Source organism: Pelmatolapia mariae, linkage group LG7 (genome assembly GCF_036321145.2).
Source record: "Pelmatolapia mariae isolate MD_Pm_ZW linkage group LG7, Pm_UMD_F_2, whole genome shotgun sequence".
Classification (NCBI taxonomy): domain Eukaryota; kingdom Metazoa; phylum Chordata; class Actinopteri; order Cichliformes; family Cichlidae; genus Pelmatolapia; species Pelmatolapia mariae.
The window spans coordinates 27,998,629-28,021,729 of record NC_086233.1 but is presented as its reverse complement, the minus strand read 5'-3'; the positions used below and the strand labels follow the sequence as shown (position 1 = coordinate 28,021,729).

At 39.0% G+C, this 23,101-nt stretch overlaps 1 protein-coding gene across 2 annotated transcripts in view; it reads left to right on the top strand.

Moving 5' to 3' along the window:
- The window catches only part of LOC134630935 (rab GTPase-activating protein 1), a 73,208-nt gene that overhangs the window by 8,850 nt on the left and 41,257 nt on the right, over positions 1-23,101 (top strand). Inside the window, exons 2-14 of one of the 2 annotated variants that reach the window (XM_063478756.1) lie at positions 1,475-1,710; positions 3,964-3,993; positions 5,027-5,288; positions 5,600-5,813; positions 5,939-6,113; positions 9,141-9,301; positions 10,267-10,377; positions 11,175-11,241; positions 11,327-11,429; positions 11,753-11,922; positions 12,264-12,432; positions 13,710-13,803; positions 15,266-15,416. In XM_063478756.1, coding sequence (XP_063334826.1) covers positions 1,558-1,710; positions 3,964-3,993; positions 5,027-5,288; positions 5,600-5,813; positions 5,939-6,113; positions 9,141-9,301; positions 10,267-10,377; positions 11,175-11,241; positions 11,327-11,429; positions 11,753-11,922; positions 12,264-12,432; positions 13,710-13,803; positions 15,266-15,416 — 1,860 coding nt within the window. In that variant the 5' untranslated portion in view covers positions 1,475-1,557. The remainder of the gene's footprint in view (positions 1-1,474; positions 1,711-3,963; positions 3,994-5,026; positions 5,289-5,599; positions 5,814-5,938; positions 6,114-9,140; positions 9,302-10,266; positions 10,378-11,174; positions 11,242-11,326; positions 11,430-11,752; positions 11,923-12,263; positions 12,433-13,709; positions 13,804-15,265; positions 15,417-23,101) is intronic. The other variant, XM_063478757.1, reaches the window with a different exon arrangement.

Below are 23,101 nucleotides of genomic sequence, written 5' to 3'. Positions count from 1 at the left end.
TTGATTTCTCTTTGATATTTGGTCACATTGGGGCGCAATGAATGTAAAAACAAAGAATTACCAGGGTTTTGGTTTTTTTTACCTTATTTTTGTTTTTAAGAAAAATAGGAGCCACATATGAGGATATTCGTTTAAAATTTTGATAGAACAGTAGCAGTATAACGTCCTCGTAAGTGGATAGCAGGCCCTTGTAGAGCAAAATTCAGTATTTTGGTCTAAATAACCCAAAAAGTGATGTCCACATATGTGGACGCCAAGTCCTAGGAGGTTAAGGAGCATGTTTGCGAGTTATAACAGGGAGTCAAGCACCTCTCATTTGAAGCTTGCTTTTTTTTAGAAGAGCCACAGTATCCAGAGACGTACACCGAGAGGATAAACCTTAAGCTGTCAATAATAAATTGCAGCCTAAAAATAACATTGATATCAGCAGCAAAATCACGTAACCTCTAATATAGATGTTTATTTTGCGTCAGTGTGACTGTGTTAGTGTTATCTCTAATAATCCAGATTGACCTTTTGTCCTGATACTTTCTCATTGTTAAACCTGCTTGCTTTGGGTGGGTTTTTTTTCCCCAAAGCAAGAAGGGCAAGGGCAGAGATGGACACTGAGAAAAATAGATTGCAGGGTGAGTGATGAGGCAAAAAGAGAAGTGAAAGAGAGAAAGGGAAAGGGAGGAGCAGCGAGAGGAAACGGCCAGAAATGCTTATGGGTGTTTCCTGCCACCTCTCTTGTTTAGAAGTTACCTCATGCCTCAATACTAATAATAGAGCTTTGCCTGGATTTCCCTACCCTAATACTAATTCTTATCTCAGTGTGAACTACACAGTGGCATGCCGCAGTCGTAATTTACCAGCAGAGTCAAAAGAAGTTGTTATTTGCAGTTGTGGTGGCTGGTTGGTGTTGCAGGGATGCATTTAGGAGTGCATGCACTGCAGTTAGATTATTTAGTGTGTGCTTTTAAATTGTTCAATGTATTTTTGTGAACTTGTGATTCAGTAGTGCGAAACCACAGCTGAGACTTTGTAGACGGAACATGGGTCAAATAGATGGTTGTTAAAAGTTGGCTTTTTCCTTCATTACCTCACTGTCATTCGCATCACCATAGCTTTGCAATGCATGTAAAATCAAGCTGTTTTTGCAAACTATTCTACTTTATTCTTCTGAAGCATATAAAATTGCTTTAAATGACCCACAGATGCTTTTTCTCTGATTTTTCTGGTTTCATTGCATCATCATTTTATTCTCTTGTCTATCACCTTCACTTGAACTAAGCTTTGTTTTGCGCTCTTTTGTTTTTTTGCCTTTCTCTGGGTAATGACCTCTTTCTTTGGGGTGTTCAAAAGACCTCTAAAAGTGAATCACACGTACTTTCACCATTTTTAGAGCCACTTGCCTTTCTATAAGATGCTTTTCATGGATCTCATCTCATCATGACTGTTTTCTGCTTCTTTCTTTTTATTTATTTTTTTCTAGGGGATTTTGCTCATCATCTCCCACCACTTCCGCCTTCCGTCTTCCATTCATGAGCAGCGTGGCTGAATTTAACAGCGGCAGCCATGGATGACAAGGGCTCGGTGGGGAAGATTAGCGTGTCTTCAGACTCAGTGTCCACTCTCAACAGTGAGGACTTTGTCCTTGTGTCCCGGCTGGGGGACGAGACACCCTCCTCTACTAATAATGGTAGTGATGACGAAAAGACAGGACTGAAGGTAAGGTTGGCTGGGTGTAGGTACGGATGGAAGTACGAGGTGGAAAAGGGGGACTTGTTGGAGATTAGGTGCACTAATAGTCACTTAGGCACAATGGCATAAGGGTCTTCCCATTAAAAAACTTCCATGAAAAGCCTTCCACCTGACACCCCAGGAATCAGCTTTTTTTTTTTTTTTTTAAGATAAATGTACAATTTTACATAAGTAGTTGCAAGTTTACTTTCATATTTCTAACATTTTTTACAAGTTAGAGGGTCTCAAAGTGGTTAGAGGGGTTCAAAAAATTTTTAATGCATGTTTTTTCCAGCATTTGAGCATCAAGATGACGGGGTATGTTGTAGTTTCAACAGCAAAACTGCACCATATTTATGTCTACGACATAGAATAGCAGAAACAAGCATTGGCACCAGAGGTGTGTGTGTGTTTGTTTTTCTTTTTTCTTTTTTAATTTTACTGAAGAAACCTTTATCAAAACATAGTGAGTGCGTGATATAAGAGGTCTTGTCTTTATTTACACTTTTTTTATTAATTTTCTAATATAGTCCTACTTTAACACAACACATAGGTTATGTAAAATGGAGAAACATTGGTGAAATGTGTTCTGCATAAGGGTCTGGGTCACAGAGGGTCAGGTGGGAACTTTTTTTAGATTAGGCTAATTTTTTAATAGATAGATAGATAGATAGATAGATATAGATATATAGATTTTTTTTATATGGCCTGACCATTAAATTCCAGAGGTGTTTTTACTTTGAATAGACTCATTAATAATAACAGTTAAGATGGCCTGATCAGATAAGTAGAATAAACTATACAGTATAAAGTAGGAAACCAAACGAGAATGTCCAGCACACTAAATTGTGTGACTATTATTACCTTGTGTGTTAATTAAATCTGATGGACCATGATATATCAAAACATCTCAATGTTTATTCATCTTTATTTATTTGTTAGAAATATAACGCATAAAAAAGCAAATTAGGAATTACAATTTATACAGATTCAAGTTGCTAACATACTGTTTTCATTACTAACAACCATCTTTTTTTTCTTTTTTTTTTAACATTTAGCAGTGTTTGTTAATTTCACACTCTTAACCATAAACCAACATTTCTTGTTTTACTTCCTCATATTCACTTTGCCTTTTTGCCGTAGTTGGTCATAGTTGGTGTTTGTATTTGCTACTTTTAATGACGAAGCCCTTGGTGATTTGTGCACATCCACATAAACTGAGGGTAAATTGTCTGGTTAAGTTTCCCTGTGCTGTTTAGGCTGTAAATGAAGGATGTCATTCATGCATCCACCGCCAGATATTGTTGCCACTGAGTGTCATTAAGTTGGATGCTATTTAACTTTGGGAGACCATTTCCCAACTGCTGTGTCAGTCAGGTGCTTGTGTTTAAATGCGTAATATGATATTGTGCTATAACGAGGCTGACTTACAGCTTGTTTTCTATGGTTGAATTCACTGCTCAACTTTGAAAGATATCCAGGTATTGTGGTGATATAACCTTGCTTTGACCCATTGCTGGGGAAAATATCGGTGCTTTGTGATGTGGGCGTGGCTCTTTTCACAATATAAAGACTTTCTAGGAAATAATTGTGACTGCCAGCCACTATCCTGTGTGTGTCCCTAATGGGTTCAGATTACCTCTCCTCGCCTCTTCTGCTCGATCTCTTCACAGGATGCATTTTGTCCACGTGTCTCTCAGTTTAGTTGTTATCATGTTTCTTTTTATTGAGTTGACTTGAGAAGCGGCCTCACATGTTCGGACTATTTTCATTACTGTATGTCACTCATGTACGATACCTGTTTGTTTGTAAAGGAAAGTTATTCTGTAAAGTTCCCAGAAGATGGCGCCAGCAGAGCATAGATGTTCAATATCCATTCGCTAGAAAGTTGCTCTGCTTTGACTTTCTGTCGTGTTCTGTCTTTTGAGTTTTCATATTTCATTCATAAGACCAGTGTCTGTAAAAGCATCACAGCTCTTTTTTTATGGACAATAAAATCAAGTTTTTGTGCTGCGTATTTTGCCATCGTCTGCCTGCTGTCAGATGGATAAAAAGCAGAACGTGACACACATCCTCTGTTCTCACAATGTAATGGCGAAATCACTCCATCCACTGGCACGCGGTCATCCTGACATCATGTTTTGGTTTTTGCCGACACACTCTTGTGCACATCTCCCTCCCAGTCAGCCCATCCAGTCAGCAGAGGAGTCAGTGTGTCTAAACTTGTTGTTTGTTATGCAGGTGATTTCTGAGGAAGGGGTCAGCTTTAAGGTCAGTCTCTTCTCTCGCTCTCTTTCCTTTCCTCCTCTTCTCTCTGCAGCTTCTCTCTTGCTTGTGTATATTATTCACCTCTTTCTTCCTGTGATGTGATTCAGTGGTGATTCTGTCTGTGATTATTTGTGCTTTCTGTAATTTTGCCGTCTGTCCAGCGATGGCCTTAGCTCTTTAATACTTTGGATTTGATGATGTTAGAAATAGACTGTAGGCTGTAGTTATGCAACAGTCGCCCAGGCTTGTAGCACTTCCTGTAAAGGCCCTCTACAGCTACACAGTTACAAAACGTCAGAAGTGTGAACGTAAATATAGAATTGATAGCACGCTTACGCTTGTTTAGAATACTTTTTTTTTTATCATGTTAATAGTCCTGTATCACTAAGATAATTGGCAGTGGTAGTATCCATCCTGCAAATATATTAAGATAATTAAGTCCAGCAGCAATGGACAAATGACCTCATTCGTTTCTGCCAAAGACATAAATTAGGTTTTACTCTATCTGTTTGGAAAAATGTTCTATATTTTTACATCATTTTTGTTATCCTTAAATGATCAATACAACAGTGACCCCTACTGGCTGATCTCCTTTTCTTATACAGCTTTTGGATGCTGCTGCAGCAGGCAGGGAACAGGCATTTACCCCACTTTGTGCTGTTTGGCCAAGCTCAAGGTTTCAGTTGATACTTTCATTTACAATCAGTGTTGACATGACTCTAAAGTCTTGATACGTTCACCCAAAGTGATCTCGATACAATGTACTAATATTGAAATATACCTAAGATACATCTTTAATGGCCAAACTGAAACAAGTGATTCATACCTTAAACACGCTGCAGTCGCTCAAAATACATTTCCATGTCAGTGTTATGGGCAAAGCAACTGCATGTTTCTGCAAACTGCAAAACGCAATTATAATACTCTTAATTCTGGCTAAATTGGGTTTTTTTCTGTGCTTTTTTTTGTGGTTGGGTGCATGATTATTTCTGTGTGTGTGTGTGTGTGTGTTTGTACACCTATGTGTGTGCATCAGATTGTAGGCAATGGAAGTGAGCAGCAGCTCCAAAGGGAGCTAGAAGATGTCCTCATGGACCCATCGGTGGCTGACGCTGGCCTTGCGTCAGAAGCAAGGATGGATGATCTCGGTAGGGGCGATCATGCCCTTTATACCACAGCGTCACCTGTAGCCCCAGGCACTGACCCACTGAGCGCACCCCCACCACCACCCAAGCTGGAAATGGTGCTTCCTGTTCAGACAGCCCAAGAGAGTGAGCTGAATGAGAGGTCATACAGAGGCAAGTCAGGATGAGATGAAGTTGAATCATATTTATACCGACAGTTTTACATCACATGTTTTAAGCCATCCTGTTTCCTCATTCGTTTTATTTCCTGAAGGATGAGGACTGTTGCCATTTTGTTCTTGGTTTCCTTGAATTTCATGAATTTTGCTAATTGATGTTATATTTTTTCCTTACGCTTCTCTTACTTTTCCATTCCTTCTTTCTAACCACCTCTCGCATGAGACTGTACAGCTGAAAGATTATAATAGATGTCATAATATTATCCTTTTCTTTCTTTCACTGCCTGTCTTTTCTCATCACTGCAGCTGATGAATCATCATCAGAAGGTAGTCCTGGCAGCCCCATCCCAGATGAGGACAGCGTCGTGTTCAGCCAGCTGACATATCTAGGATGTGCCTCAGTCAATGCCCCCCGGAGTGAGGTAGAGGCCCTCCGTATGATGAGTATCCTCAGAGGGCAGTGCCAACTCCCCCTGGATGTTACACTGTCTGTGCCAGGCGTGTCTGAAGGGACTGTCAGGTAGGGAGAAAATATAGATTTTCGGTCAGTTATGTGGATTAGTTCTAGTGCAGATGTCCAAACTTGGTAGACTCTTGTTGCTTTTAAGAATTTAAACAACAGTAATTTTATTGGTGTTTTAACAGGTTGTTGGATCCACACAACAACACTGAGATTGCCAACTATCCGATCTATAAGATTTTGTTCTGCGTACGAGGCCATGATGGCACACCGGAGAGTGACTGCTTTGCCTTCACTGAGAGCCACTACAATGCTGAGATCTTCAGGATCCACGTTTTTCGCTGCCAAATCCAAGAGGCGGTAAGCATTCACTGATTATGCAACTGTCTTTGTCTAACTTAATACCACTATGTGGTATATAAGGCACTCTTTTCCAAGCTAAGGTCACAACAACTAGAGTAACCAACTCTAATATACCCCCCAAAAAGTTTACAAGCAATGTAGTTGCTATTCAGTTAGTGAACAAAAGGGGGAGTGAAAGCTTCATGATTTTATATATGGCACTGTCGTCTCTTCTTTTCACACTATTGCACTCCTCAAGTACAAATACATGTGCACACACTTGAGTTGTGGACACAGCAGCTCTGGGGGTGACCTGATGTGGCATTAGGACGCTGGTGTTGGTTTCTTTGGGTCTTGTGGGCCACGGGCACTCAATCAGTGGAGAGTTTGTGGATTCAGTCAAAGTCAAGTTTTCTGAACCTTTTGTGATTGCGATAATTCAAGAAGGAAGTCTGGGGTAGGACACAGCTCTTAGGCAGCATGGCTTAGGTTGGTGATGTGTGTTAAATTAACATTCACATAAATGCCCCAAAACAATTTCCTAGCCTGTAATGAGATGATTGGTGTATCTGCCGATTATTGTAATGCTGTGTATGCAGTAGGTTCAGCAGAAATGTAAAGGAAGAGAAGAAGGTACCCGCTCATGAAACTGGGTTAAAGCTCTGCTTTCAGTGTTCAGTGACCTGATTTCTTCATCATGAAAGCCGTCTCCTTCAGTGTCACAGTGAGCCCCCAGACACTTCATCCTGTGATCCAGTTTCCGAGACTCCCATCTGTAATACACATACTCACTAAAACACTGATACAAATACACTCACTCAAATTAAAAAATATACTGGACATCTCTGTTCTCTTCTTTGCACTCTTCATCTTGCACCCACCCTTCTCTTCCTTCAAGTGCCACAGCAACAAACCAGTCCACAGCATCTCCTGCTTTTTTGGGCCTCCCATTCGGATTATTAGACTGTAGTGAGTCAGCCCATTGGTTACCTGTTCGTTTGGGGAGAAAGCTGCTCTTGTCATATGCATCACATCAGCTTCAACTTCACAGTAAACAACTCTTAAGACATGTTTAACAACTCTGTTTTCTGACCGAGGTCTTTTAAACTAACCATATGTATTATGGTGAAATGGCTCTTGCATTTGGATAAATACATTTTTTCATGGTTAAATTTGCATTCATCATTGTCCAGGGCCCTAGCAAGTCGTTGCTGTTTCAATTAATTTGTTGAAAACTACCAAAACTATCTTTGTTCATATATAAAGAAAAATAACTCCTCAATTCTATTCAGCCCACTTTTGTACCGGACCTCCCATTATGACCCAGAGGCTAGTTTGTAATGGTGATGCAGAGGCCTCCTGACGCTCAAACGCACGCCTCTTTTTTTGTTTTTTGTTTTTTTTTTTTTGGGGGGGGGGGCGTTGACAAAAACTTGCCTCTCTCATCCAGAGATGTGTATCTATTTCTATGTAATTCACATCAGTTCAGCTCCAGTAGATGGGTTTTACAGAAGTATTCTAGGATCCTAACAAGCTGATGCACAATTAAAGTGAAACACAAATTGGCCGCTGAAGCTGATTTTTACCGTGACATCATTTAAGAATGTCTCAAAGCTTCATGTGCACAGAAAGTACATGAAGAAAGAAAAAGCTGGCAAGTGTGAAAAAACATCCTGGGTGGAAATAAAAACAGTGTAACAAGACATTTAACACGCACCAGATCCTTAAAGGCTGCATTTTTTAGATAAGGATCAAATCCAAACTTCTTATGTAATCGATTTCACAAGTTTGAGTTGAGATCAGGGACGGACTCTTTGAATGAAACTCCAGTTGTTGGGAGTAAAGGATGAAATAGTTGCCCTTTTGTTTTTGACAGCCTCTTTTGCAGAGAAAACCTGGTATTAGTTGATAAGACCTTAATGCTATTTTGGCTTGTGTGGGGCTATTTGAAAAACACTCTGTATTAAACTAAGGTCTGCCTGCCCCGATTAGTTCTGGCGTACAACTGCCTACAGAGTTCCTTCGTGAAAAATGAAGATGTTGACAGCTGATCAGTTTTAAGCAGCACAGAACAACAGTCCCATTGTATTACATGTACCAATACAGGGGGTAATCCCCCCCCCCCCATCTAGCTCTACTCATCCCCCATCTCTTACATCCAGTCCAGTGTTGTTTCTCAATAAATAGACCCCCTGCGATCTCCTAACATCCCTGTACTGTACCAGAGATAAAACAAAGACTTTCTGTAGGAGAGGTTAGAAGCTGCTTTGTACTCTGGTCTCGTGAAAGAGCAGAAGAGCATTGTTATTTATTGATAACAGCACTTTCCCCCACCCCCCCTCTCTAGTCACTAACCCCCCATAAGCGGTGCTGTTTACCAGAATTAGAAATGATCCAAAACCACTCTGCAGTGGTCCTCTAGTTGGGGGGATAGCTCTGTTTATTATTACCCACATATGTCTCTTTAGTAGTAAGTGGACAGAAAAAAAACTTTGCTCGCTGTGAAACCTATGCATTTAAAGTCCCCTCAGTGGAGACGATGTAAATAAATTATTACCACCTTGTGTTTTCACACTTGGCAGTCTCAAGCTCTGTCTCTAGCTCTTGCTCCTCTTGAGACTTGGCAAACCTCTGGTACAGCTTGCTTTATGTTACACAGGAACAACGCCCCCACACTCAAAGTTCAAAATTAAATACAATTCAAAATGGTTAATCTGCTGAAGGTCTCTTCTGTTCCTCATAAATATGACCAGACAAATTCCACTTCCACCACTTGAACTATCCTTGCTTATTGTCTATGGTTACAGCACAGGAAACACAAATCATTTGGCTGGAAAGCTTTAGCTTGTTAGTATTCTTCCTCTTTAACACTTTCAGTTTTTTTTTACTTTGCATCTGTTATCTTGTGTTTATACGATATTTTGTTGAGTTCGCCTGTGCTTTTTCTTTGACACTCTAAATTATATGTCTGTGTTAGAAGACCTTTAAATTTATATTGTCCTTTGGGATTGATATTCATTGTGCGCATTTACTTTGCTCCTGCAGGTTAGTAGGATACTGTACAGCTTTGCCACAGCCTTTCGGCGGTCAGCTAAGAGGGCAGTTCTGTCGTCTCAGCAGGCTCCCCCTCTCACCCCTGACAGTGACTTGTTTACATTTACTGTCAGCCTGGAGATTAGGGAGGACGATGGCAAGGGTACTTTCAGGTGGGAGTCACATTCACTCATCATGCATTCTAATTTTTAGTCCATCATTGAATTCAAAAGTGTGATTAGCAATTTTAGCTGTCTATTGGAGTGTAAAATGTTTTAATCAACATATTACACATATAAATACAGGAGCATACATCCTTAATTTTAAGAATCAACTTTTTGCTGTTGTTGTTTTTTACTACTAAAGTCCCAAACCTTTCTGGGATGGGTGCTGCTCATGAGGGGAAGCATCCCCTAATTGGTTTGGGTAAAAATGATGAAGGGAACTGTGCACTGATTTATTTAAAAAAAAGAAAGAAAAAAAAGTCAGAAAGTATTCTTTGGTCTCTGATGTTAACCAATCACAAACACTTTTTACCGCAAGATATAACAACAGAAAGTTCCTGTGTTTGTTTTCATCAGTCCTTCTTCACAGGTTGTTTTTATTTTCTTTTCCCATAGTCCCGACTTACTTCTATGTGATGACAAGCAGCCCAAAGGGTCAGGTTATTTGGAAAACAAAATAAAACAAACAAAAATATGCCTGTGGATATTTTTAGCCGACTCGTATTTCCTCCTTATTAGCATTGGGTTATTTTTAGTGTTCCAACTTCCAAGCAAGCGGCTTCTACATGCAGGAACTCATGGCCTGCTTTTGTTTTTTCTTTGATAAAATTAAATTAGCAAGCCTCTGAAGACACTTTTAAAGTTGATATATATTCTGTAACAATAACATTTCACATTTTAAAATAGTTTTTCCCTCTCTACAGTGTAAATAAGCCCATTAATCTGAAGTCAAAGGGCAGATTTACAGTATAAATCGATGATAGTGGGGCTTCTGTTTTTTCTTTGTGGGGGGGGGTTGGTTGGTCGGTCGGGATGAAAAGTGAGAAATTCCAGCTTGGAGACACTCTGTAATTAAGTAATGCTAAGGTTTAAGTATTAGACTGTAAAAATATTTCTTCTTTTTTCACATCCAGCGCTGTGGCAAAAGACAAGGACAAGCAAAGCTTCAAGCTGCGTGCAGGACTGGACAAGAAAATTGTCATCTATGTTCAGCAAACCTCAAATAAAGAACTGGCTATTGAGAGGTAATATAAAGAGTTAAGAGTTATAGGTCAGCATTTTACTAAGCAGTGCCCTGGAGTCCTCATGATTAAGTGTTTTTGTGAATTTTAGTTTCATGCAGTGATCAAATATGTCTAAATTTCTCATAAATGATGGCCGTGCTCAGAGGCATTGAAGGTCTTTTTGTTCGGAGTTCTTTTTAAGTTGTTTCTAATTAACTGAGAGAAGTGGAGTGGTTTCAGATTAGTTATTTTAAAAAAAAGAAAGAAAGAAAAGAAGGAAAAAGAAAACACACGTGGTGGCTCTTAACTTGATAAAAGAATGTGGAAAGAATCTAAGTTCATGTAAACGGCCATAAATGTCCAAAAAGTTGACCAGACATTCTTAAGAAATAAGTCACTCTGTAATAAACACCTTCACATCCGTGTGTCAGTCCATGTCAAGAACCGTTGTTAGGTGGTGATCGAGGTCAGTCTGTCTCCGACGCTCCTCATTTTCCACACTTTAATAAATCAGTGGAAATTTAAACATTTCTTTACCTTTTTTGCAGACTTTCATCCTCGCCATGATTTGTTCTTGATTTGTGAACCTAGAGAAGGTGATGATTTTAGTAGAGTGTTTAACATTCTCCGTGCTCTGGTCTGTGTTAGAGGATCATTTCAGGAAGCTATTATTGGTAACATGTGTGACCTTTTTTTTTTTAACAATTTTTCTATTTTATTTTTGAGAGATTCATAGTCTTATGCCTCGCGGTTTTTTTCCCCCCTTATGTAATCGTACTCTTAGCACATTTTTCTTTCTCTATATGTGCTTTCCTTAGGTGTTTTGGACTCCTGCTCAGCCCTGGGAAAAATGTGAAGAACAGTGACATGCACTTGCTAGACCTGGTGGGCCCCTTTTTCACTTTTCTATGTGTATACATGTGTTTGTTGTTCTGTGTTTGCTAACTTCTTGAGACTTGTGCCCCCTCAGGAGTCAATGGGAAAGAGCTCAGACGGGAAGTCTTACATCATCACAGGAAGTTGGAACCCCAACACGCCTCAGTTCCAGGCTGTGAATGAGGAAACGCCTAAAGGTAGGAGCCAAAATTCAATTTAAGATTTATATAAGACATAAATAGTTTTCATTAGTGATTATTTCCTTAGTTTATTGGCTTGCTGGCTGTTTATTCACTCATATTTCACGCCAGTATGTGACAGAAGTATTTGAGTGTGGCGGTTATTAACAGAACTTTTCCCAAGCCAAGCTGTAGAGAAATAAAGGATATAATAAATGGACATTGTAAAAAGGAATGATAACGATAACAGTTGTTTTTAATATATTAATTACTTGTAGATGGAAAAGTCGGTCAGTAAGTACAGATAATATTGTAACTTCTGTCTTTTTTTTCCCCTTCAGATAAATTCATGTACATGACAACAGCAGTGGACCTGGTGATTACAGAGGTGGAAGAGCCCGTTCGTTTTCTTCTGGAGACAAGGGTCAGAGTGTGCTCCCCAAACGACAGGCTGTTCTGGCCCTTCAGCAAGCGCAGCTACACCGAGACTTTCTACCTTAAACTGCGACAGGTTTGTCAAATCATGAAGCAATCTGCATTTAAATTAATTCAGCCGATGGTCTCTGTGACCAGATATTAGCTGTGACCTGCAGTGGTAGAATGCAATATTTTGTGCCTTTTACTAAGTGGTATATGAACAAAGAAAAGAAGTAACAAATGTTTTATCAGCTATTCAGGGGATGATATCCTCACATTTTTACTGCATGGTGAAAACTCACACATACACCCTTGAAAACTTTTTGTGAAAGTTTTAATTTGTTAATGATAGTTGTTAGAGTCAAACGTTTGGATTTAAGGGAAAGGTAAACCTTAGGACTTTTTCCTGTGGTCAAACACATCTTCTCTTTTCAGATGGAGCGTAAAGAGCGTAAGAGCCCTGCCTCTGACACACTTTATGAGGTGGTGAGTTTGGAAAGTGAAACCGAGAGAGAAAAAAGGAAGACCACAGCCAGTCCCAGTATCCTGCCAACTGGGCCTGGCGGGATGGTCCCTTCCCCACCCGAGGACGATGAAGAGGAAGGTACTTGTAATGCTGCCTTACTTTTTCAGCTACTTTTTTGTTATTCACTTTTGTAGTCTAAAAGTAAGTACATTTTATTTATACAGCACATTGAAAATGCTTTACAATTCAAAAATAGCTAAAAGAGGGGTTCCTCAAATTTACATAAAACAACACAGCAACAACCCGTGTTTCAACCAAATGTCTGGAGATTAGCAATTTCCAAAAGTTTGACAAGAATTTTGTGTCTTCAGCTTAAATTTAAAGACAGCCATAGTTGATTCTTGTCTAAGGTCCTTGGGAGATCATTCCTATTACTAGTCCTATTGTACCGAAACAGCAAAGGCGTGGCCCCTTGAAATAGGCTTTGAGTGATTGCAAAGGAGACATAATTGTAACATTTACCCTTTTAAACAAAGTGCTTTTTGTTTAGAAGCGATACACATTTTGGCGCAATCTTGAAAAAGCTCATTAACACAACTTAGCACTGGTCCATTTGTTCCATTTTGCAATTTATTCTTATTTTGATCTTGATACCAGCTACATGTTACAAAAATATTTTAAAAGTAACATCTTAGTTAAATACTGCTGCTGCTTTCTTTGGGCCTTGTTTACTGCAATATGCACTTTTGCAAAGTGAAAAATTGTCTATCATGTCAAAATTTGAAATACTTCTTGGCAATCGTGGACACATTTTCCTCCAGACTAAAGAGGAGAGGGATCTTTTGCCTTGTTATTAGCACACAGTACTAAAGGTGGCCTCTGTTATGGTACCATTAATGTTGAACTAAACGTACAGGTTTGGAATAACATGTACTCCCATCCGGTGATAAACTGATCTGCATGCAGTCCAGATCTGTCACACAGTGAAACCTTTTTTGACATCATTACTCAAAGAAAAGTTGAAAAAGGAGGCTCTGAAGTGTTGAGCCACTGAAGTCATACACTTAGTAAGAATGGGGAACATTATGCATTGTTCATCAAACTGCCTTTTAAAAGAAGAGATGATGCAACGAGTGGTAAAATGCATGCATCCCCATTTATTTTTTTATTTTTTTATGAACAGTCTTACTGAGATTAAGTTTAAAATGAGCACATCCCGTTTATCAGTTGCTGCATATTAACATCAAAGTAGGGTTTAAACAAATTTCCAATTTTTGCTGTTTTTATTTAATGATTTCATTTGTACATACAGGAGTAAAGATGAACTGCTGACAGAGTTAAATGTTTAAGAAGGTATGGTCATGGATTGTTGCTTTGAAAAAAATTGATTGCCCCCCCCCCGCCCCTCTTCACAGATAATGACGAGCCCTTACTTAGCGGGTCCGGTGATGTTTCAAAGGAGTGTGCAGAGAAGATTCTGGAGACGTGGGGAGATTTGTTATCCAAGTGGTAAGGTGTTTTCCTCTTCGTGCTCCACTTCCGTCGCCATTGAAGTCATTGTACACAGATGCAGTGTAATCCATGTGAAGGAAAGAACAGCAGGTAGCAGTTGTTGATAAGCAGCTTATTAAGATGATTTTCTTCTTCCAGTGTGGAATTAGTTTTTAATCAAAAGCTTGTGATGAGCAGAATAGAAACTGCACGAGCTTTAATTAGCTGTAAATTAACACGCAAACAAGCTCTAATATTCAGCTGTTTTTGTCCCTGTCTGTTGTTGTTTGTTTTTCAGTGCAACTATGAAATATACTTTAAATTGTTACAGTATATACATAGTATGATGATGTTATCCTATTGTACTAGATTTGGCTTTTAAAACACCTTCTGAGAAGGACCCAATGATGATATGATCATTAAAGTGATTAATTCTTTTTTTTTTTTATGTTTGTCTCTCTTTGCTAATAATAACAATGGCTAAATAAAGAAAGGAATCATAAGACTAGCAAGTCATAACACTAGGCTTTCTTTGTGTGCTTCTGTGATTTTGTGTGTGTATGTATTGTGGCATTGTTGAATGGAGCACAGAGAAGCAAATCACAGAAAGCCCTTTACAATCTTATGCCCTGAGGACCAGGCCTGGCCTTACTTACATCACATGCACTCTCACATGCATGCACACACATGTACACAGTTTCCCATCTTGGTCTCGGTAGAAATGCCACGTATTGCATAACCTGACGCCCGGGACAAATAAACAAAACAAACCCAGAAAAATAGAGGGGGCATGAATTAAGAAAGGGGGGTGGGTGGGGGGGATGTGAGAGAATCATCAGGGATTCAGGGATTTTTCTGTCTGCTTCAGTCAGGCGATAGTTAGTGCCAAGGTACAGCTGTGCCTCCAAGTTTGCCTTCTCCTTTTTTTGTGTGTGTGCATGTGTGCGCGTGTCTACCTCTCCTCTGTATCTCTAACACTAATGGGCTGGCAGATCCCTGAGTTCATTTAAATCTGCGTGCAGGGTATAACACTCTCAGCAGGCTTAAGATTTAAAAGTGAAAATAAAGAAGGAAAGAAAACATTGAAATTAGTTTTTATGTGTTTTTCTTGCTTTTTCCTGTTGGGCTATTGCTTTTTATTAGCTGTTGTTTTGTTGCTGCTGAAAGTAATATGGGGATAAAATAAAACACATTAAAAAAATTATTTAATAGATAAATAAGTTGTCATGCGTTTGCTGTACAAAGTAGCTCATATGTTGCATTCTGAAAGAGTGATTGTTGAGTCCTTGGTTGAGTGTATTGATTAGGTGAGGTGTGATTGCATATAAATCATTTTTCTTGTGGTATCAAGCCCCACTTGTCATCTTGGTCTTGGCTCTGCCAGGGATGATAATGGCTCATTAAAAACATTATAATTAAATAAACATCATTTTATTTTAGTATATATTTGGTAAACTGATCTTTTCTTTCCCCATTGTAGGCACATGAACTTATCAGTGCGTCCCAGACAGCTGCCAGCTTTGGTGCGGAGCGGCATTCCTGAGGCACTCCGTGGGGAGGTTTGGCAGCTCCTGGCAGGCTGTCATAACAATGACCACCTGGTAGAAGAGTACCGCACACTCATTACAAAGGTAAGGCCTCACAAATCTATTACTGATGAGTAGAAAACACTTTCAATTCAGGTTGTTCAGTGATTAGAAAAGCAGTCCTTAAACACAGTCACTCAGTCTGAAGCACCTGTATTATTTTGGCACTCATCAGTGAGCTATCCCCTCTGAGGATTTCTTAGACAGTTACTGAGATAGACTGTTAACTTTTAACAGTTTTGTCCTTTCATTGGTGTCACTTTAGATTTCATAGTGCAATACAAGAGATTATATCTTCAGATCGGAAACATTTAGTTCATAGATGTTATGTTTTTTTTGTTTTTGGTTTGTACTTCCAGACAATATGTGTTACTGTTTTCTTCTTTTTTGCTTCAGTCCTGGTTAAATTTTAGCAACTCAAAGTACACCCCAGAGGCCAGCAGTGGCCTTGTGTCATAAGTTTTTCTCTCATGTGCTTCAAACTTGTGATAATAACCACTGTTGCCATGTAGATCGCACAAGATGATAACACTCTGTGTTATGTGTGTGTACACACCTATCTTTTTCCAGAACAAATTAGCTTGTTAATGGCCCCATTAGAAGCCTTCAGTAACAGAGAAGCATAGTGTCTAGAGCCTGTAACTACATATCAGTCATTTCGAAAAGGGAATAATCCTTTAAGATATTAGCTGTGTTGTTTTCAAAAATCACTGAAAAGATCAAAAACATTAAGACGAGGAAAACATGATTACGTTTTGTGCCTATTTAGAGCCAGAAATGTATTATATTAAACCACATAGACTGTTTGGTTTGCGAGCTTTTTATTTGAGTTTTTATGACTTCTGCTAGTGTGTAGATCTGGAGATCTGCTCTGATATATATATTCAGCTTGCATTTAAGTTTCAGGTTGTCAGAGCACCATGATGTGTTTGTGGTAGTCCATCTGTGTGAGCTTGTGTGGAAGCTTCAGGGGTGACTTGTGTCTTGTCTAGCGTCACACACGCACAATCATTTTGATGAAACTCGGGTTTTGGGGTTAATGCACACTACAGGAACCGGGAAGTCAACCACAGACCTTCCGACAACCTGCTCTACCCCCTGAGCCCCACAAAAAGAAATCATGGTAAAATGATCAGGTACAAGTACTAGTCTGAAAACTAGTGGAAAAAATAGCCATTGTCCAAATAAAACTTTGAAAGGCCTTAAAAAAGCCTTGAGAACTTGTGCTCAACACCACCTTCAAAGAAAATTAGAAGAAAGTCTGGCTCCTTGAAAGCAAAATATAAAGAAATGAGGGGTTCAGCAAAAAATAACAAAAAGTTTGTACCAAAAAATTGCAATTGAACTTGGAAGTCAGTATTTCAGAGTTTCTAGATGGAATTCTTAACTGGAAAGCCCCCTCAAGTTTGACTTCCAACTTGAAAAGTCAGAGCAGTTCCACCAGTCCTGACTTAGCAATGCTTAACAATCCAATATGGCGGCTGCTCATGTAAACGGTAGTAAAACTGTAAAACGTGTAGTCTGTGCTGCCTTTGTTGTCTATCTGTCACTGGCTAAATAACCCACACACAGAGCATTGAGCAGGCTCTGTCTGTCAGCATGCTGCAGTGGTGCAAAAAATGAGCACTGTGCTCTATTGCTAGTCATGCATGAATGTCTCTAACTTGATAAGGAGCAAAAGAAATCCAATTTTTGCCTTGCTTTTACCGATTTTACTGCTGGAATATGCTCAACTTGGGAGTGATATCACTCCCACCTCTGACTTCTGAGGTAAACGGAACACAGGAATACTGGAAAGCAAATGCACCCCAGGAGAAGGGGGTGGGGGGTACTCCTAGAACCTATTAGCTGGGTGGGGGTGGCATTTTTAAGTGGCCTTATTTGTACATGGCTACCCTTCTTGTGCACTGAGAGCAGTGCATTAGTTTATGTAATTTTATTTATTATTTTTTGACCACAACTCTGTCTGCTGTTCTTATATAAAGGCAAGGACCTGCAGGGCAGCAGACTTGGTCTCAGGTGGTGACAAGATGTTAACCTTGCCCTTCCCTGCCTTCCTCCTTTCCCCTCTGACCTTCTTTTTTGTCACCCACCTTTTCCCTTTCTATTATCTCTAGTGTTGCCTGTAAGCATTTTCTGTGTTCCTGCACTTGCTAGGTAAATAGTGGGAAAAGAGTGCCTGCTCAAAAAGAGCTCTTGCAAAATAATGCATTAGCCATGCTGTATTTCCGTTAACATGAATGGCATGAGTGGAATCTGAGCAACGGATCCTTGTGCCAACATATTGATAGCTTTTGGACTGGATGTTGGGTGGGAATTCATTACACAAGCAGGACAGCATTCCAGGATTGTACTGGAGCCCACTGAAAGGGAGGGAAATACATGCAGACTCTGACAGAGGATTTATATTTTATTTAGACTTGTTAAAAGTCAGTGAATTAGACAAGAACAGTTTAAGAATGGAAAGATTATAGATAGCTTAAAAAAGAAAATACATTGTTATTAATATAATATAAAAAAAAATGCAGGTTTTGAAATGTGCTGCATAATGGGACTCTACATATTGTATATAAAAATTAGGAAGGACTTATTGTTCCCATTCGTGTTAATTTTGTTATTCTCTCATGTACTGCTGAGGCTCATTCATTCTTTGCCATTTTTTGGCACATGATTTGACATTTACACATACCATAGTCATGTGCCAGCTCCTAATTTTCTCAGTGTGTTAAGTATTCAGCCTATGTTTATGTGTATCTCTTTGTGCTTTGTTGCACTTTTTTCACATCATGTCCTTGCTGGTTCCATCTTTTGTTCTCTAACCCTATCTGAACTTGGTGTTCATCCACGTTAACTTAAAGCGGGGTATTGACGGAAGCAGAAATTATAGTTAGAAATTTACCCTGTTACTTTCACAATGAGGTCCAATGAATTTCCTCCATATGAGGGTTGGTTAGCACTCCACAAGGGCCCAATAAACTCATCATATTTTGCATTAGTTCCATAAATTATAGTGAGTAGAATCCAATTACTGACGGAGTTAACTAAGTTTGGAAAACAAATAATTGGGTTTAGCAGCACTCAGGTTCACTGCCAGATGATTTTAATCAGGATGTTACGAAAGGCAACGTGACGCATACTGGCAGACAACGAGTTGTTGTTACAGCGTGTCGCTGAAACAGTGTCACCGTATTATAGCGTGACATATTTTTATTGTATTTTTCATTTCATGCAGTAAGTAAAAGACCTTACGGTAAAAACTGAAATAATCTATTTCAGTTTAAATAGTGAAATAGTGTTTTTAGCATTTTTTTCATAGACTGTATTTATCTTGATAACAGTAATGTGGACATCAGATCACAACAAGGGATAACATAAGTTATAAGTATTTGTTTATTTTAGATCACAAGAAACTATTTTATATTGCAACAATAAATTGGAATGAAGCACAAGCAGATACGTTGACTAAACGGGTTATAAGTAGCAGTTTGTTATGTTGTTGTGAATGGAATTTGGAGGAAAGGTCATAAAGAGAAATAGGCATAACTTTGCTTGCGTTAGCATTTTTAGCCATGTACATGTGCCAACAAAGTGGCTGTCCAGTATATATGACTGGTGCATGCGTGGTTCATAATGGTGTTACTGGATTGTATTTAAGCATGTTTCAGCCTCATTTGCCTAGGCTAGGTGGGCAAAATAGTTGAAATTTTACTCCAAGCAAAAGGGCACACTTTGTGTGACACAATTATGTGTGCAGTGTAGACGCAAAGTGATCCTCAGACCTGCTGCACCAGCCTCCTGTGGAGAGCCAAGCAATCACTTCTAACTACCTGTCTGCCTGAATGTGTCTGCTTGACCCACATAATGACCTGTCTCCCTGCCTCTTTGTCTTTGTGTCTTTATAATTATTTGTATTTGTTTACACCTGACTCTGACACTCTCTGGCTTCTACCTGCGCCCATTTGTGTTCATGTCAAGTCGTGCATCTCATTGCGTTTCTTTGTCTGGGTGTTCGTTTGTGATTTATCACACTGTCATCATGCCTTTTTCTCTTTCCTCTCCTGCTGTCTTCTCATCCTAGCATATCTTTCTCCTTTTTTCTGTGTGACTGTATACCGTCCCATAGGTTTATGCTCTTTAGACTTCTTGAAGGCAGAAACTGAAATACTTACACAGCCAATCCCAGAAGGTTAAGAAAGTCAGATTAAAGCATTTCAGTGCTGTTCTGGTTTTTGTTGAATCTATTTTTGTTTTTGCACTAATGTGTAGATATACTTCTCTTGCCTTGTGCTTTTATCAGTTAGCTCTTTTCCCTTTGGACACCTTTTGGTTAGATAGTTAGATAATCTCTGTAAACAGATTTTCCATATGAATATGTATCACAGCTCACAATGTTTGGTACCAGAAACTTTTTGTCTCTAGTCGGTTTGTATTCCTAGTGCTGTTGGCCAGTCATATTTGAGCAGGCTTTGGCTGCATGTAGGTGAAGATTCTGTGCAGAGATTACAAAAACCTGGGCATCTGCTGAAATGAAATCTTGAAACCCTTAGCTTGTCGATTTAGATTTTATTTGTTTTTTTTGTTTAATGTATCTGGATTCCTGAACAATGACTAGTGGACAAAAATGAAAATCTTGGCCTTGAAATCTACTGGCTACACAAGTGCTTACCAGCAGAGACTATGGCAGTGGTGGTCTTTCTTTTAAAGAAATACAAACAGCTGCCTTGAGCACTAGCATGATTATGTGTTAATTTCACAATTAACTCAAGCTTCCTACAGCAATACTGGGTTTTGTCTGGTATGGAATGGCTCATGGCAAGATGAGCAAGAAAAACAAACAAACAAACAACGATGAAGTAGTTAAGCCTAACAAACTTGGGTGCTAACAGTGTAGCTCAGTGAGTTAACAACTACATCAAAAACATAGAATAGAGCCCAGGGGTCGATAAAAGTGGAGAAATTGGCATCATACTCAAAGCAGTTCATGGTAAGTCTGAGTTTCTTTCTAACCTGGAGAGGCAGGGCAGCAGAGATGAGAAGGATGATAAGGGACTGCTCTGAATGGGTGTCACAAGGAAAGCATTACAGCAAAAACGTCTGGACTGGGAGCCAAGTGAACGACCTGAAGCTAGAAAACTTGTTTTTTCGGTTTTGGGTTTTTTTTTTGGATGAATGGCTGCTGGAGGTGCTTAATGTTGACAGCCAAATTGATCTGGACAGACTGCACTGTTTTTTAGATTTAATGCGAACCTTGTTGATTTTAAAAATCTACCACTGAGAATAGTGAAATGCACTTACTAGACCCCCACAAACACCTGCTGAAATGATGATGACAAATAACAGGTTATTGAGTTTGGATTGCTGATTGTTGTGTGGTCTCTATTTGTTTCAGTTGTTTTTTTCCTTCATCATGATTTATAAGTGGGAAAATTCCTAGATGAAGGAAAAACCCTGCAATACAAACAAATACAAACGATTACGAGATCATCTAAGCAAAGTATACTATCAGTAATGTGTTCTTTATCGTTTTTATCATTGTTGATTGTTGTTGTTGTCCATTTTTTCCCTTCCTTGGCCTTAGGTATCAGACTGTACTGCAGTTTTTGGCTGTTTTATTGTTGTCAGGTGTGTGTCAGCTGCTGAACACCTGACCTTGAGCGGATGCTAAGCAGGGAAGCATCATATGGACGGCTAACAGGGCTAACATGTGCAGAGACAGCACACTGTACTCATATTTTAGCTCTTAGCTTCTTGCTGCTTTGCGTATCTTTCTCCTCCAGCTCTTCCTCCTCTCTCTTTATTAAGCTTTGTTTTTCTTTTGACTTCCATCCTCATTTTTCCTCCCCTTCCACTCCTCCTTCCAGCCCCTTAGTCGTACTGTTGTCTATTTTTAGCTCCTCGTGTGTTGAGCAGAAGAGGTGCGTGAAAGCATGGGAGTGTGTCTGGATTGCGGGGGAGAAAGGTGCAGGCTGGTGTGCGTGTGTGTGACTGTGTGGGTATGTTTGGGTCTCCATCACGCTACACCAAATTGCCCACCACGAGGCACACTCTGCAGTCTTCAGACAGTCATTAGGAGTAGGATGTTGACAGTGCTGGGCTAGATATGACAGTAATTACTACCTAATGAAGCTGCTAAATTTAGTGCTCTATATTGAGTAATTCAATTTAATCCTCACATTATGTGGTTTAAAATAACTCGCTGCTCATGTATACAGAATCAGGACACAAACAAGTTCACTGACAAAGTTTTACTGAAAGTGCAAACATTCAGAAATATGAAAGGTATTATAACAACCTGAGAATGTCATGAGAAATTAAGTTGGTGCCATGTAGCAGTGTAGATTTTTAGTACTTCCTTCGCTTCCTCCCTGCCTTAATAGCCACAGATAATTATTGACTCTTGAAATTAAACAATCATGATATATCCTATCATCCTTATGCAGATCACAAACATGATGATCTTACCTCTGTTCACAAACTGATAAGTTGCATTGATGACATAAACTGTTGGATGTCTTGAAACCTTTTAGAGCTGAATAGAGTCTCTGAAACCTTGACATTATTTTAGACAGTGATCTCAATTTAGATCTCAGAAATGCTTTCTGTTACTTAAAATCAAGTGTTAGAAAACACTTGATTGTGCTTGTTAGAAAAACAAAATATGAAACTGACTCGGAAATTGATTCATGTATTCACATTGAGCAAGTTAGATTATTTTGTTGTATTATTTGTATTTGAAGGATTAACCAAATTATCAGTAGGACAATTCATTCAGAATGCATCAGCCCAGTGTCCTTACAGTTACATGGAAATTTGGAACATATTACTCCAGTACTGAAGTCACTGCACAGGTTCCCAGTTCGTTACAGAATGACTCTTAAAATCCTTGACTTGCTCAGTGTCTGTAACCCAGTCAGATCTCTCAGGTCATCAGGTGCAGAACTTGTAACTGTCCCCAGAATCAGATCTAAGTGTGCTGACGGTGTTTTAAGTTCCCGTGGACCTGTTCATTGGAACAAGCTGCCTGCTGACCTGAGGTCAGTTACCACTGTGTCTGCATTCAAAAACAAACTCCACACTCTTCTGGTCTCACAGGCCTACACTCAATAGCTGTGTGCGTAATTTGTATTTTACCTCTTTGTAAAGTTTTTTCCTCTTTTTTTTTTTTTTTTGCTGTTATCATTATAAACCTACACAGATGTTTTAATCTTCTGCATTCAGTGCATTTGAATTGAAGTATAATGAAATGTGCTCTATAAAAAAAATGCCATTGCCATTATATACGTCACATAAGTACTTAAAGGAACAAGTTGTTTTGCTAACATAGCAATATTGTAAAGGTTTTATTTTTATATAAATTGTATAACATTTTAACATTACATTGTCATTATCCTGTTTTAGTGCACGTGCCTTAAGAATTCAGTTATTTAGTGCAAATGAACATCATTGTTAAACAAAACGGTAAAATTTGAATTTCAGTGTACTGATAAGCCCCTTTTTTCTTGTTTTTGAGACATTAAAACTTGGACATCAAATCTGAAGCAACTTTCTTACGTAGCATTCCCTTTTTAATCAGAATGATTGTAGTCAGAAATAAAATTAATAGTATAATGTTAAGCTTACTGATAACACTCAGTCTTAATTATTTCTAACAATCATCAGAAGCAGAATAATTTAGCTATGGAAGTCAGTATTTTAGAATGATTAGATTTGACCTATGACCTTTGACTTCA